This window comes from Coregonus lavaretus (assembly GCF_964263955.1).
Source record: "Coregonus lavaretus genome assembly, chromosome: 11".
NCBI classification, from domain to species: Eukaryota; Metazoa; Chordata; class Actinopteri; order Salmoniformes; family Salmonidae; genus Coregonus; species Coregonus lavaretus.
This window is the reverse complement of record NC_139998.1, coordinates 37,845,601-37,860,256: the sequence shown is the minus strand read 5'-3', so window position 1 is coordinate 37,860,256 and position 14,656 is coordinate 37,845,601. Positions and strand designations below refer to the sequence as shown.

At 47.8% G+C, this 14,656-nt stretch overlaps 1 protein-coding gene across 1 annotated transcript; it reads left to right on the top strand.

Annotated features, from left to right (window-relative positions):
• Positions 1-948: 948 nt before the first annotated feature.
• Positions 949-14,072, top strand: LOC311136780 (aldo-keto reductase family 1 member B1). The gene is made up of 10 exons (XM_084171056.1): positions 949-1,195; positions 1,388-1,561; positions 2,463-2,579; positions 11,495-11,572; positions 11,726-11,842; positions 12,292-12,404; positions 12,536-12,623; positions 12,786-12,869; positions 13,164-13,246; positions 13,348-14,072. The coding sequence occupies exons 1-10, from the start codon at positions 1,112-1,114 to the stop codon at positions 13,379-13,381; spliced, it is 972 nt and encodes a 323-aa protein (XP_084027182.1). The 5' UTR covers positions 949-1,111; the 3' UTR covers positions 13,382-14,072.
• The last annotated feature ends 584 nt before the right edge of the window (positions 14,073-14,656 follow it).

The following is a 14,656-nucleotide window of genomic DNA, read 5'->3' as shown; positions in this document are numbered from 1 at the left end:
TTGTAGTTGTGGCCTACATCCAATCCAGATGTGGGGATTTGACCCGTGCTGACCTGTCCATCAGTAAAGTTATGTAACAGTTTAAGGGTTGAAAGGTGTGTCCAATCAGTCCAGAATGGAGGAACGCATTTTATTATTCAGTCTTGAGCTGTTGTCATTTTATACTTCTAATTCAAGTATAAAATGTTTTGTAAATGCTTTATGTCAGTATATTCAGTACACTTTTATTGATTTTCAGCCAGAACTTTCTCATACTAAAATGTTATCCCCTAGGGCCTAGACACACCTTGAGTCACCTTCAGTTTCAAATCCCTATGAACGCTCTCTTGGTTTTAAAGAAAGAAAACAAACGTCCTCATAAATAATGAATATTACAATGGAATAATTGTACTCATAATACACACAGATACATTTATCAGTCTAACTAGATACACATGTGGTTCAATGGTATGCTTCTCGAGCTAATTGTAAAAAAAACTAAAAACTGGTGTGATGTCTTACTGTAGCATGAAATCATTCATTGCTGACACTATAGCACATCCTACTGTTGGAGGTGTGTATTGCAGTATGGGACCTTGCTGAGCAGATTCAACAAGGAAACATTATTTGGCCCACATCCAGGACTTGCATGTCTGAATGTATTTGCATTGCATCACCAAACACTTTAAGTTTAAAATCTACACTTTGGTACAATATCACATATATCTCACAGTGCATAGGCCACACCTTTCCTAGCACATATTGTGTGCACATGAGGACCCTGTAGTCTAGGCCTACAGTATTTCCTGTCTGAAGAAGGTGACCTTTACAACATTCTCCTTCCTCCCCTGAGTCTTTACGACAGCCCTCAGTTACTGAGTGTACACATAAATACACAATAGTGGTGAAGTACTTCTTACATAGTTCAATGATTAACTAGAAAGATAAGGAAGGAAGCGAGAGAGAGAGAGAGAGAGAGAGAGAGAGAGAGAGAGAGAGAGAGAGAGATAGAAAGAGAAGGGTATGAGGGACAAGAGAGTGAGTGACAAAGTAGTTGGTAAAGAGGAAGGATAAGTCACAAGTCCCTGTCACAAGGCTCTTCCTGTCTTTCTGTGCTGTTTCAACCCACCACATGGAGGCGAGCACCAGTGTTGTTCGGACAATAGAGCTGAATGATGGCACACGCATGCCCCTGCTGGGCTTGGGAACATGGAAGGTACTCTCTCTTTCTCGCTCTCTCTTTCTCTCTCTCCCACTCACACATTGAAGGTTATCTCAAAATCTCAGTATATATAATGTCTCTATGTATTATTGTCTCTAAGTATGAAAGGTGTATGTTTTTACATTGCTGATTGTTGTTATTACACAGTGGGTTAATTGGTCATTATGGTGTCTTTGTGTTGTTTAGTCAAGCAGTTCAGCAGCAGTGTGTCAGAGTGCGGTGGAAGCTGCCATAGCTGCTGGTTACCGTCACATAGACACAGCCTACAGCTACCGCAATGAGGTCAAGATCAGCAAGGCCCTCCTCTCCAAGATGCAGCAAGGCATCATCCGACGACAAGACATGTACGTCGTCAGTAAGGTGGGTGCTGCGGCTGCAACCAAGAGGTGGAGTCTGAGTGTTTATGTGGGCTGGCTGTCACTGTTTCCAGGTGGACATGAGCTTGCCCTTTGGTCTTTTAGTCCAATACAAAGTTCAAATATATATAATCTGATATGAATATTGTCTGTAGAGTAGAGGTCTTCTCGGGTCCAAAAAGTTGGACCCGGAGCTGAACGGACCCGAGGACAATCAGACCAGGACCCGAACGGACCCGATCATAAAAAAAAGGGGGGACTCAGACCCGAACCCATATGGACCTGTTGACAACCAACCTAGACCAGACCCGATTGGACCCTAGTGACAAAATCAGTATGTTTATCAGCCAAGTTGCTCTTCTGGTTAACAAATTGGTCTTTATATGTTGGCTTTCTATAAGTCAATAAATGCACCTTATTAGCATAAAATAAATATGCTATAGGCTGTGCAGAGCCGTGGTCGGGTCCACTTGGGTCTATCAGCTGCAGTTACATAGACCTGAGAACCGATGACAATCAAACAGGACCCGACCCGGACCTGAGGGAAAAGTTTAAATTTTGGACCCAGACCCGCTCGCGTCCTGTGCCGGGTCTCTGGTATTCAGGTTCGGGTGGACCTGTGAAGACCTCTACTGTAGAGTATTTGTTGCTATATCCACTAGTGTTATTGGTCAATGTCTATTATGTAACACTAAAAAAGTTAAGTCATATTGATGAAGTGATTTTTCATAAAACCTCGCAAAAACAAGCTGGACCTCAGTTGACATATGTACTGATTGGAAGCAGAACTGGTTTCTATCTACGTGCTCTTGTTGTCTGTATTAATGGTTGATTTGCTACATCATTGTGTTGTGCTGCTGAATAGACCTGTGACCACTTCTTTGTGACCACTTCTTTGTGTGTAGTTGTGGAGTACACACCATGCGACCCATGACATCCCATTGTGTCTAAACAAGTCCCTGAGTGACCTGCAGCTGGACTATCTGGACCTGTACCTGGTGCACTTCCCTATTGGACTGAAGGTGGGATTACAGTACACACTGGCAAAAATAGTCACATGGATGATATAGGGACTAATGGACTCTTCTGATACAGTTCTTGACATTTTAATAACACACCTCTGTTTACTTTCACATACAGTGCTTTCGGAAAGTATTCAGACCCCTTGACTTTTTCCAAATTTTGTTACGTTACAGCCTTATTCTAAAATTGATCAAATTATTTTTTCTTCATCAATCTACACACAATACCCCATAATGACAAAGCGAAAACCGGCTTTATATTTTTTTGTTAATTTATTTAAAATAAAAAACAGAAATATCTTATTTACATAAGTATTCAGACCCTTTCCTATGAGACTCGAAATTGAGCTCAGGTGCATCCTGTTTCCATTGGTCATCCTTGAGATGTTTCTACAACTTGATTGGAGTCCACCTATGGTAAATTCAATTGATTTGACATGATTTGGAAAGGCACACACCTGTCTATATAAGGTCCACAGTTGACAGTGCATGTCAGAGCAAAAACCAAGCCATGAGGTCGAAGAAATTGTCTGTAGAGCTCAGAGACAGGATTGTGTCGAGGCACAGATCTGGGGAAGGGTACCAAAACATTTCTGCAGCATTGAAGGTCCCCAAGAACTGTCACGATCGTCGTATGGAGTAGACCAATGCGCAGCGTTAGTTGCGAACATACTTTACTTTATTTAATGAATGCACGAACAAAAACAATAAACGATACGTGACGTCCTATGTTGAACACAACAAACACAGAACACACCGAAAGGAACAACCAACAGGAACAAGATCCCACAAATACAAAGGGAAAACAGACAGTTTAAATATGGCTCCCAATCAGAGACAACCAGCCACAGCTGACACTCGTTGCCTCTGATTGGGAGCCACTCTGGCCAACATAGAAACACAACAACCAGAACTCCCGACATAGAAATACAACACAAGAATGAACACACCCTGGCTCAACATATAGAGTCCCAGAGCCAGGGTGTGACAGTACCCCCCCCCCTAAAGGCGCGGACTGCGACCGCGCCTCAACTAGAACCAAACAGGGGAGGGCTGGGTGGGCATTCCTCCTCGGCGGCGGTTCTGGCTCCGGGCTTGCCCACCACCCTCCAATAATCCCCCCATAGCGCCCCTGGTCCGGTCTGGCCCCGCTGGCTGGAGCTGAACTGGACATCGTAGGAGCGGGTAGCTTCAGCTCCGTTGTGGAGCAGCTGACCGGTACCTGATCAGGCACCGGTGACCCAGGCACGGGTTGTGCCGGACTGACGACGCGCACCCCTGGCTTGGTGCGTGGAGCAGGAACGGAGCGGACCGGGCTGACGATGCACACCCCTGGCTTGGTGCGTGGAGGAGGAACGGGCCTTACCAGGCTGACGACTCGCACCCCTGGCTTGGTGCGTGGAGGAGGAACGGGCCTTACCAGGCTGACGTCTCGCACCCCTGGCTTGGTGCGAGTAGCAGGAACAGGCCGGGCCGGGCTGGCGACGCGCACCGTAGGCTTGGTGCGTGGAGCAGCAACGGGCCTTACCAGGCTGACGTCTCGCACCCCTGGCTTGGTGCGAGTAGCAGGAACAGGCCAGGCCGGGCTGGCGACGCGCACCGTAGGCTTGGTGCGAGTGGCAGGAACAGGCCGGGCCGGGCTGGCGATGCACACCCCTGGCTTGGTGCGTGGAGCAGGAACGGACCGGACCGGGCTGACGATGCACACCCCTGGCTTGGTGCGTGGAGGAGGAACGGGCCTTACCAGGCTGACGACTCGCACCCCTGGCTTGGTGCGTGGAGGAGGAACGGGCCTTACCAGGCTGACGTCTCGCACCCCTGGCTTGGTGCGAGTAGCAGGAACAGGCCGGGCCGGGCTGGCGACGCGCACCGTAGGCTTGGTGCGTGGAGCAGCAACGGGCCTTACCAGGCTGACGTCTCGCACCCCTGGCTTGGTGCGAGTAGCAGGAACAGGCCAGGCCGGGCTGGCGACGCGCACCGTAGGCTTGGTGCGAGTGGCAGGAACAGGCCGGGCCGGGCTGGCGACGCGCACCGTAGGCTTGGTGCGAGTGGCAGGAACAGGCCGGGCCGGGCTGGCGATGCGCACCGTACACTTGGTGCGAGGGGCAGGAACAGGCCGGGCCGGGCTGGCGACGCGCACCGTACACTTGGTGCGAGGGGCAGGAACAGGCCGGGCCGGGCTGGCGACGCGCACCGTACGCTTGGTGCGAGGGGCAGGAACAGGCCGGGCCGGGCTGGCGACGCGCACCGTACACTTGGTGCGAGGGGCAGGAACAGGCCGGGCCGGGCTGGCGATGCGCACCGTAGGTTTGGTGCGAGGAGCAGGAACAGGCCGGACCGGGCTGGCGACGCGCACCGTACACTTGGTGCGAGGGGCAGGAACAGGCCGGGCCGGGCTGGCGACGCGCACCGTACACTTGGTGCGAGGGGCAGGAACAGGCCGGGCCGGGCTGGCGTCTCGCACCCCTGGCTTGGTGCGAGTGGCAGGAACAGGCCGGGCCGGGCTGGGGACACACACCACTGGCTCTACACCGGGATCTGGAACGGGCCGGACCGGACTGGTAACACACCCCAGTACCTCTCGCCGTGCCTCTACACCTTCCTTCCCTTCCTTGACCAGTGACCCCCGTAACCTGGTGGCCTTCTGAATTCGCCCCTTGTCTGCCTCCGTCAGCCCCGTCATCCATGCCCTGTGCCCCCCCCTAATTTTTTTTTGGGGTTGCCTCTCGTCTGTCCGACGACGACACTGATTACGCCGTTGCTCCTCTCTCCGTCGCGCCTCTACCGTCTCACTCCATGGCCGGCGATCCATCCCGGCCAGGATTTCCTCCCAGGTCCAGGACCCCTGCCCGTCCAAGATCTGCTCCCACATCCAGGCTGCCTGCTCCTGGACACGCTGCTTGGTCCTGGTATGGTGGGATCTTCTGTCACGATCGTCGTATGGAGTAGACCAATGCGCAGCGTTAGTTGCGAACATACTTTACTTTATTTAATGAATGCACGAACAAAAACAATAAACGATACGTGACGTCCTATGTTGAACACAACAAACACGGAACACACCGAAAGGAACAACCAACAGGAACAAGATCCCACAAATACAAAGGGAAAACAGACAGTTTAAATATGGCTCCCAATCAGAGACAACCAGCCACAGCTGACACTCGTTGCCTCTGATTGGGAGCCACTCTGGCCAACATAGAAACACAACAACCAGAACTCCCGACATAGAAATACAACACAAGAATGAACACACCCTGGCTCAACATATAGAGTCCCAGAGCCAGGGTGTGACAAGAACACAGTGGCCTCCATCCTAGAGCTGGCCGCCCGCCCAAACTGAGCAATCGGTGGAGAAGGGCCTTGGTCAGGGAGGTGACCAAGAACCTGGTGGTCACTCTGACAGAGCTCCAGAGTTCCTCTGTGGAGATGGGAGAACCTTCCAGAAGGACAACCATCTCTGCAGCACTCCACCAATCAGGCCTTTATTGTAGAGTGGCCAGACGGAAGCCACTCCTCAGTAAAAGGCGCATGACTGCCTGCTTGGAGTTTGCCAAAAGGCACCTAAAGGACTCTAAGACCATGATAAACAAGATTCTCTGGTCTGATGAAACCAAGATTGAACTTTGGACTGAATGCCAAGCGTCACATCTCCAGGAAACCTGGCACCATCCCTACGGTGAAGCATGGTGGTGGCAGCATCATGCTGTGGGGATGTTTTTCAGCAGCAGGGACTGGGAGACTAGTCAGGATCAAGGGAAAGATGAACGAAGCAAAGTACAGAGAGAACCTTAATGAAAACCTGCTCCAGAGCGCTCAGGACCTCAGACTGGGGCATAGGTTATCCTTCTAACAGGACAACGACCCTAAGCACACAGTCAAGACAATGCAGGAGTGGCTTCGGGACAAGTCTCTGAATGTCCTTGAGTGGCCCAGCCAGAGCCCGGACTTGAACCCGATCGAACATCTCTGGAGAGACCTTTCCATCCAACCTGACAGAGCTTGAGAGGATCTGCAGGGAAGAATAGGAGAAACTCCCCAAATACAGGTATGCCAAGCTTGTAGCATCATACCCAAGAAGACTCAAGGCTGTAATCGCTGCTAAAGGTGCTTCAACAAAGTAAGTAAAAGGTCTGATTACTTATGTAAATGCCATATTTCAGTTTTTTTTGTTTGTACATTTGCAAAAATTTCTAAAAACCTGTTTTTGCTTTGTCATTATGGGGTAGTAGTGTGGTCGTGTATTCTGTTGTGTCCTCGTGTAAATAGCCAGTGTTTTGTGTGTCTTTTTTCGTATATATTTCTCTATCTCACTTTCCAACCTTTAACTAAATATACTTTCCTGCAACCTGCCTCACCCAATGTGGAACGGATTCTATTATTAATTTATTTTTATCAAGAACCTATGGCTGAAACTAGCCAACTAGCCAGCTAACTAGCTACTTGCTATTAGCCACCGTTAGCAGTCTTCACCACTGTCCGTGGGCTGCACTACCTACCAGCCAGCTCTAGCCTGGACAATTATCGGCCAGTCTGCACAGCGTGCTATCGACCCTGTCACAAGTGTCAGTGTAATGGGGTGGATCGAAGTCAGGCGCAGGACACAGAACTCTATGAAACGTACTTTACTGGATAAGTAAATAAATCAATACAAGATACCTCCACACAGGGAGGAACAAACCCGCTCACCAACGACACACGAAATGAAAAACAAACACGCACAAAACACATTGGGAGCCACCGGGTTAAATAGGGAAGGAGTAATCACATAATGGGAAACAGGTGTGTAACAATCAGACAACAGGTAGAACATAGAAACATAGAACATAGATCGGCAGCAGCTAGTATTCCGGTGACGACGAACGCCGAAGCCTGCCCGAGCAAGGAGGAGGGGCAGCCTCGGCAGAATCCGTGACAGACCCAGAACATATGGGATTTTCTGCCGGAATCACTGAATCACTGGACCTTAGCACCAGACCATCGCAACTAGCTAGCTGCAACCGAATGGCTGTTGTTGGCTAATCACCACTGTCCCGACGTACCAGTTAGCCTTGAGCTAGCCTCGAGCCCATCTCCCGGCTATCTACCTCTCTGTCAACCGGACCGGACCTCCTAGTGTCGACCTCCTAGCGCCGATCCATCACGACTGGTCTGCCGACGTAATCGTCTGATGTGGTTTCAACAGGCTTCCCATTGTGATGACCACGAAGATCCATCTGCTGCCTCCTGCTCGCCTGTGCTGTAGCAGCCTACGAACTGCTCCCGGACTTACTTATTGCTGTTCACTGGACCTTATGATCACTCAGCTACACAGCTAATGCCTGCTGGACTGTTCCTTTACACGGTACCCCATCCTGTTGATCTGTTTAGCCTCAGCCCAAACTTTCATCGCCATTACCAGTTGTTGTCTTAGCCCTCTCGAATAACACCTGTGATTGCGTTATGCCTCTCTCGCATATCAATATGCCTAGCCTATTACTGTTTGGGTTTGTTCTTATTATACAATTTCACTGTAGAACCCCCAGTCCCGCTCAACCAGCCTCAGAGAGATCCTTTGTCCCATCCCCCATACACGCGGAGACCGGCTCAATCAGTACCTCCAGTGATGCTATCTCTTTCATAGTTACCCAATGCTTAGGTGTACCTCCACTGTACTCATATCCTTCCATATCCTTGTCTGTACATAATGCCCTGAATCTATTCTACAACGCCCGGAAATCTGCCCCTTTTATTCTCTGTACCCAATGCACTAGAAGACCAGTTCTTAAAGCCTTTAGCCGTATCCTTATTCTATTCCTCCTCTGTTCCTCTGGTGATGTAGAGGTTACCCCAGGCGCTATCATTTGTTGACTTCTGTAACCCTAAAAGCCTTGGTTTCTTGCATGTTAACATCAGAAGCCTCCTCCTCAAGTTTGAGTTATTCACTGCGTTAGCACACTCTGCCAACCCTGATGTTCTAGCAGTGTCTGAATCTTGGCTTAGGAAGGCCACCAAAAATTCAGAAATGTCCATCCCGAACTACAACATTTTCCGTCTAGATAGAACTGCCAAAGGGGGCGGAGTTGCAATCTACTGTAGAGAGTTGAGCTTCTACTTCTAAAAATCCACCTTTCCAGAAATAAGTCTCTCACTGTTGCCGCTTGCTACAGACCCCCCTCAGCCCCCAGTTGTGCCCTGGACACCATATGTGAATTGCTTGCCCCCCATCTATCCTCAGAGTTCGTACTGCTTGGTGACCTAAACTTGGATATGCTTAACACCCCGGCCGTCCTACAATCTAAACTAGATGCCCTCAATCTCACACAAATTATCAAGGAACCTACCAGGTCCAACCCTAAATCCGTAAACATGGGCACCCTCATAGATATCATCATGACTAATTTACCCTCTAAATATACCTCCCCTGTCTTCAACTAGGATCTCAGCGATCACTGCTTCATTGCCTGTGTCTGTAATGGGTCCGCGGTCAAACGACCACCCCTCATCACTGTCAAACGCTCCCTAAAACACTTCAGTGAGCAGTCCTTTCTAATTGACCTGGCCTGGGTATCCTGGATGGATATTGACCTCATTCCGTCAGTAGAGGATGCCTGGATGTTCCTCAAAAGTGCTTTCCTCTCCATCTTAAATAAGCATGCCCCATTCAAAAAATTCAGAACTAAGAACATATATAGCCCCTGGTTCACCCCAGACTTGACTGCCCTTGACCAGCACAAAAACATCCTGTGGCGTACTGCATTAGCATCGAACAGCCCCCGCGATATGCAACTTTTCAGGGAAGTCAGGAACCAATATACACAATCAGTTAGGAAAGCAAAGGCTAGCTTTTTCAAACAGAAATGTGCATCCTGTAGCAACTTGCCCATGCCCCCCCCCCCCCCCCCCCCGCTTCTCCTTCACCCAAATTCAGATAGCTGATGTTCTGAAAGAGCTGCTAAATCTGGACCGCTACAAATCAGCTGGGCTAGACAATCTGGACTCTTTCTTTCTAAAATTAGCCGCCGAAATTGTCGCAACCCCTATTACTAGCCTGTTCAACCTCTCTTTCGTATCGTCTGAGATCCCCAGAGATTGGAAAGCTGCCGCGGTCATCCCCTTTCTTCAAAGGGGGTGACACTCTAGATCCAAACTGTTACAGACCTATATCCATCCTGCCCTGCCTTTCGAAAGTATTTAAAGCCAAGTTAACGAACAGATCACCGACCATTTCAAATCCCACCGTACCTTCTCCGCTATGCAATTTGGTTTCCGAGCTGGTCATGGGTGCACCTCAGCCACAGTACTGTGCAGCCATCTTCATCGACCTGGCCAAGGCTTTTGACTCTGTCAATCACCGCATTCTTATTGGCAGACTAAATAGCCTTGGTTTCTCAAATGACTGCCTCGCCTGGTTCACCAACTACTTCTCAGATAGAGTTCAATGTGTCAAATCAAGGGCCAGTTGTCTGGACCTCTGGCAGTCTCTATGAGGGTGCCACACGGTTCAATTCTAGGGCCGACTCTATTCTCTGTGTATATCAATGATGTCGCTCTTGCTCTTGCTGCTGGTGACTCTCAGATCCACCTCTACGCAGACAACACCATTTTGTATACTGTGTTAACAAACCTCCAAACGAGCTTCAATGCCATACAACACGCCTTCCGTGGCCTCCAACTGCTCTTAAAACGCTAGTAAAACTAAATGCATGCTCTTCAATCGAACGCTGCTTGCACCCGCCCGCCCGACTAGAATCACTACTCTCGGCGGGTCTGACTTAGAATATGTGGACAACTACAAATACCTAGGTGTCTGGTTAGACCGTAAACTCTCCTTCCAGACTCACATTAAGCATCTCCAATCCAAAGTTAAATCTAGAATCGGCTTCCTATTTCGCAACAAAGCCTCCTTCACTCATGCTGCTAAACATGCCCTCGTAAAACTGACTATCCTACCGATCCTTGACTTCGGCGATGTCATTTACAAAATAGCTTCCAACATTCTACTCAGCAAATTGGATGTAGTCTATCACAGTGCCATCCGTTTTGTCACCAAAGCCCCATATACTACCCACCATTGTGACCTGTACGCTCTCGTTGGCTGGCCCTCACTACATATTCGTCGCCAAACCCACTGGCTCCAGGTCATCTATAAATCACTTCTAGGCAAATCCCTGCCTTATCTTAGATCATTGGTCACCATAGCAACACCCACCCGTAGTATGCGCTCCAGCAGGTATATCTCACTGGTCATCCCCAAAGCCAACATCTCCTTTGGCCGCCATTCCTTCCAGTTCTCTGCTGCAAATGACTGGAACGAACTGCAAAAATCTCTGAAGCTGGAGGCACTTATCTCCCTCACTAACTTTAAGCATTAGTTGTCAGAGCAGCTTACCGATCACTGCACCTGTACACAGCCCATCTGTAATTAGCCCACCCAACTACCTCATCCCCATATTGTTATTTACATTGTTATTTATTTTGCTCATTTGCACCCCAGTATCTCTATTTGCACATCATCTTCTGCACATCTATCACTCCAGTGTTAATACTAAATTGTAATTATTTTGCACTATGGCCTATTTATTGCCTTACCTCCATAACTTACTACATTTGCACACACTGTATATAGATTTTCTATTGTATTTTTGACTGTATGTTTTGTTTATTCCATATGTAACTCTGTGTTGTTGTTGTTTTTATCGCACTGCTTTGCTTTATCTTGGCCAGGTTGCAGTTGTAAATGAGAACTTGTTCTCAACTGGCTTACCTGGTTAAATAAAGGTTAAATAAAAAATAAAAAAAGTTGTCTGTAGATTGATGAGGGAAAAAAACAATTTAATCAATTTTAGAATAAGGCTGTAACATAACAAAATGTGGAAAAAGTCAAGGGGTCTGAATACTTTCCGAATGCACTGTATCTTTTTCATTCCTTCCAGAAAGTGGATGATGAGCTCTTCCCTATGAGAGATGGAGAAATGCTCACCACTGACATTGACTATCTGGACGTGTGGAAGGTTAGAACACTATCATCTCCTCTTCACTTCATCAACATCATTATACTGTCTCCTAACAACAAAGTGATTTGCATTTCTTTGTGATCTATTTTTGGTATCATGAAGTGTGGTGTATTACTGTGTCTGTGCTGTAATGTCTGCTGTGTGATGTAGGGGATGGAGGCCTTGCAGGCCTCAGGGAAGGTGAAGAGTATTGGCGTGTCCAACTTCAACGTCCTCCAGCTGGAGAGACTGCTCTCTGTGGCCAAGGTTCCCCCTGCAGTCAACCAGGTGCTTCAAGGCTTTACACTGCAACTTTAGCTCTTTTAAATACACCATTATGAAACACTGAGTACCTCACAAACCACAGGAGGCTACTGAGGGGAGGACAGCTCATAATAATGGCTGGAATGGAGTTAATGGAATGGTATCAAACACATGGAAACCATTCCATGTATTCAGTTCCAGTCATTACTATGAGCCAGTCCTCCCCAATTAAGGTGCCACCAACCTCCTGTGTCACAAACTTATTTCACTCCTTTAACCAGCTCAACCAGTGCAATACACAGTTAACTGTGTTTATGCATGGACACTACATGTGCAAATGGGTGTGTTTACCATGCTGAAAGAGTGTGTGGGTGTCGCTACTGGGTCAGAGGGGAGGAGACAAGAATGGATAACAGGCGAAAGAGCGTTCTCACAGCTCTGTCATCTCATCATCTCTCCCTCCACTCCTGCAGGTGGAGCTGCATCCCTACCTGGTCCAGTCTGACCTGGTGGAGTTCTGCAAGTCTCGCAACATCGCCCTCACTGCCTACAGCCCCTTTGGTTCCCCTGGAAGACCCAAAGACCTGTGAGTCCTCCTGACAATAACATGTATACAGTAGCGACTGGACTATGATCCTGCACTATTGACCCCACTATTGGCCGAGTAAACATCCCTCCCTATGTTCCAAAAGTTGACTGTGTCAATACTTCCTGCAGTCACTGTGGAGACACTGATCCTGAGAAGCTGCTGGAGGACCCTGTGGTAGGAGACGTGGCTAAGAAGCACCGACGGAGCCCTGCTCAGGTTAGACTAGATAGTTCAGTAGAAACACACATCTAAGGTGTATGCGTCTCAGCTGTGTGTCAATCTCAGATCTGTCTTCAGGGAGTGTGTGTGTGTGTGTGTGTGTGAATGAGTATCTGAGCTCTGCATCTAAGGACTGTATGTGTGTGTGTGTTGTTTCAGGTGCTGCTGAGGTACCATGTGCAGCAGGGTATAGCAGTGATCCCCAAAAGTGTCAAACCCAACCACATCCTGGAAAACACTAAGGTGAACTCTCTTTGACCCAATATAGATTATATTTCCTCATTTGTACTACATGTAGCTCTTGCTCAATCATACCATGAGTTCATATCAAGTTCAGTTTGAGGAATATGACTTTGACTGATATAGTATTCAGTCTTAGTGCTAGTTTGATCAATGTCAGATCAATGTCTTGGTTTACACATTTAGTTACTAACTAATTACTCGCTAACATAAATCAATGGAGATGTCACTTTTGACAACCATTCAAATGTGTCAAAGGTACAATAAACACTCAAAAATAAAGTGTATTGTCTGCAGATCTTTGACTTCTCTCTGACTGAGGAGGACATGTCAGCACTGAGAGGACTAAATAGAGGCTGGAAGAGCTGCATCATCGACTCGTAAGACATGCTAAACCCTTCCTTTTACAAAAATACTTAATACATCAATAATTCCATGTAGAGAACAACTGCTCCTACCCTGACATGTTTCTGTTCTTCAGATTGAAGTCTCATCCATACTACCCCTTTGAATGACAGTCCCTGGGGATCAGCGAGTTGAGACAAGAGACAGAGAAGTCACTTGGGAGAACAAAATAACTGCTTCTCAACCTGAGAACATAGCCAGATTACTATCCACCTTCTCATCAACATCAGCAGCATCGGCCTGCAAATGGTCTTCAACCAGTGTTTATTGTTTACCTATAATGTGAAACTGTGATGATAAATAGAAACTTGGCCTCCCGAGTGGCGCAGTGGTCTAAGGCACTGCATCGCAGTGCTAGCTGTGCCACTAAAGATCCTGGTTCGAATCCAGGCTCTGTCGTAGCCGGCCGCGACCGGGAGACCCATGGGGCGGTGCATAATTGGCCCAGCGTCGTCCAGGGTAGGGGAGGGAATGGCCGGCAGGGATGTAGAGCATGGCGTTTGCAACGCCAGGGTTGTGGGTTCATTTCCCATGGGGGGCCAGTATGAAAAATAAAATAATGTATGCACTCACTAACTGTAAGTCGCTCTGGATAAGAGCGTCTGCTAAATGACTAAAATGTAAATGTAAGGTATAGATGGATGGTATTGTTTTTTTGTTGGCATGATTTGAATAGATATACTGTGCCCTGTCTGCCTGATTCTGAAAGGATTCAATGTAGTTTTTTTATCCTCAAAACTCAAACAAAACGTTTAGTTTAAAACACATATACCGAAAAAATATATAAACGCATGTAAAGTGTTGGTCCCATTTTTCATGAGCTGAAATAAGAGAGGCCAGACATTATCCATACACACAAAAAGCTTATTTCGCTCACATTTTGTGCATACATTTTGTGGTACAAATTTGTTTACATCCCTGTTAGGGAGCATTTATCCTTTGCCAAGATAATCCATCAACCTGACAGGTGTGGCATATCAAGAAGCTGATTAAGCAGCATGATCATTACACAGGTGCACCTTGTGCTGGGGACAATTAAAGGCCACTCTAAAACGTGCAGTTTTGTCACACAACACAATGCCACAGATGTCTCAAGTTCTGAGGGAGCGTGCAATTGGCATGCTGACTGCAGGAATGTCCAACAGAGCTGTTGCCAGAGAATGTAATGTTCATTTCTCTACCATAAGCCGCCTCCAACGTCATTTTTATAGAATTTGGCAGTACATCCAACTGGCCGCACAACAGCAGACCACGTGTAACTATGCCAGCCCAGGACCTCCACATCCAGCTTCTTCACCTGCGGGATCGTCTGAGGAGGGGGAAGGGAGGTGCTGAGGAGTATTATTATTTATAATTTCTTTGCACTTTTACCCCCTTTTCTCCCG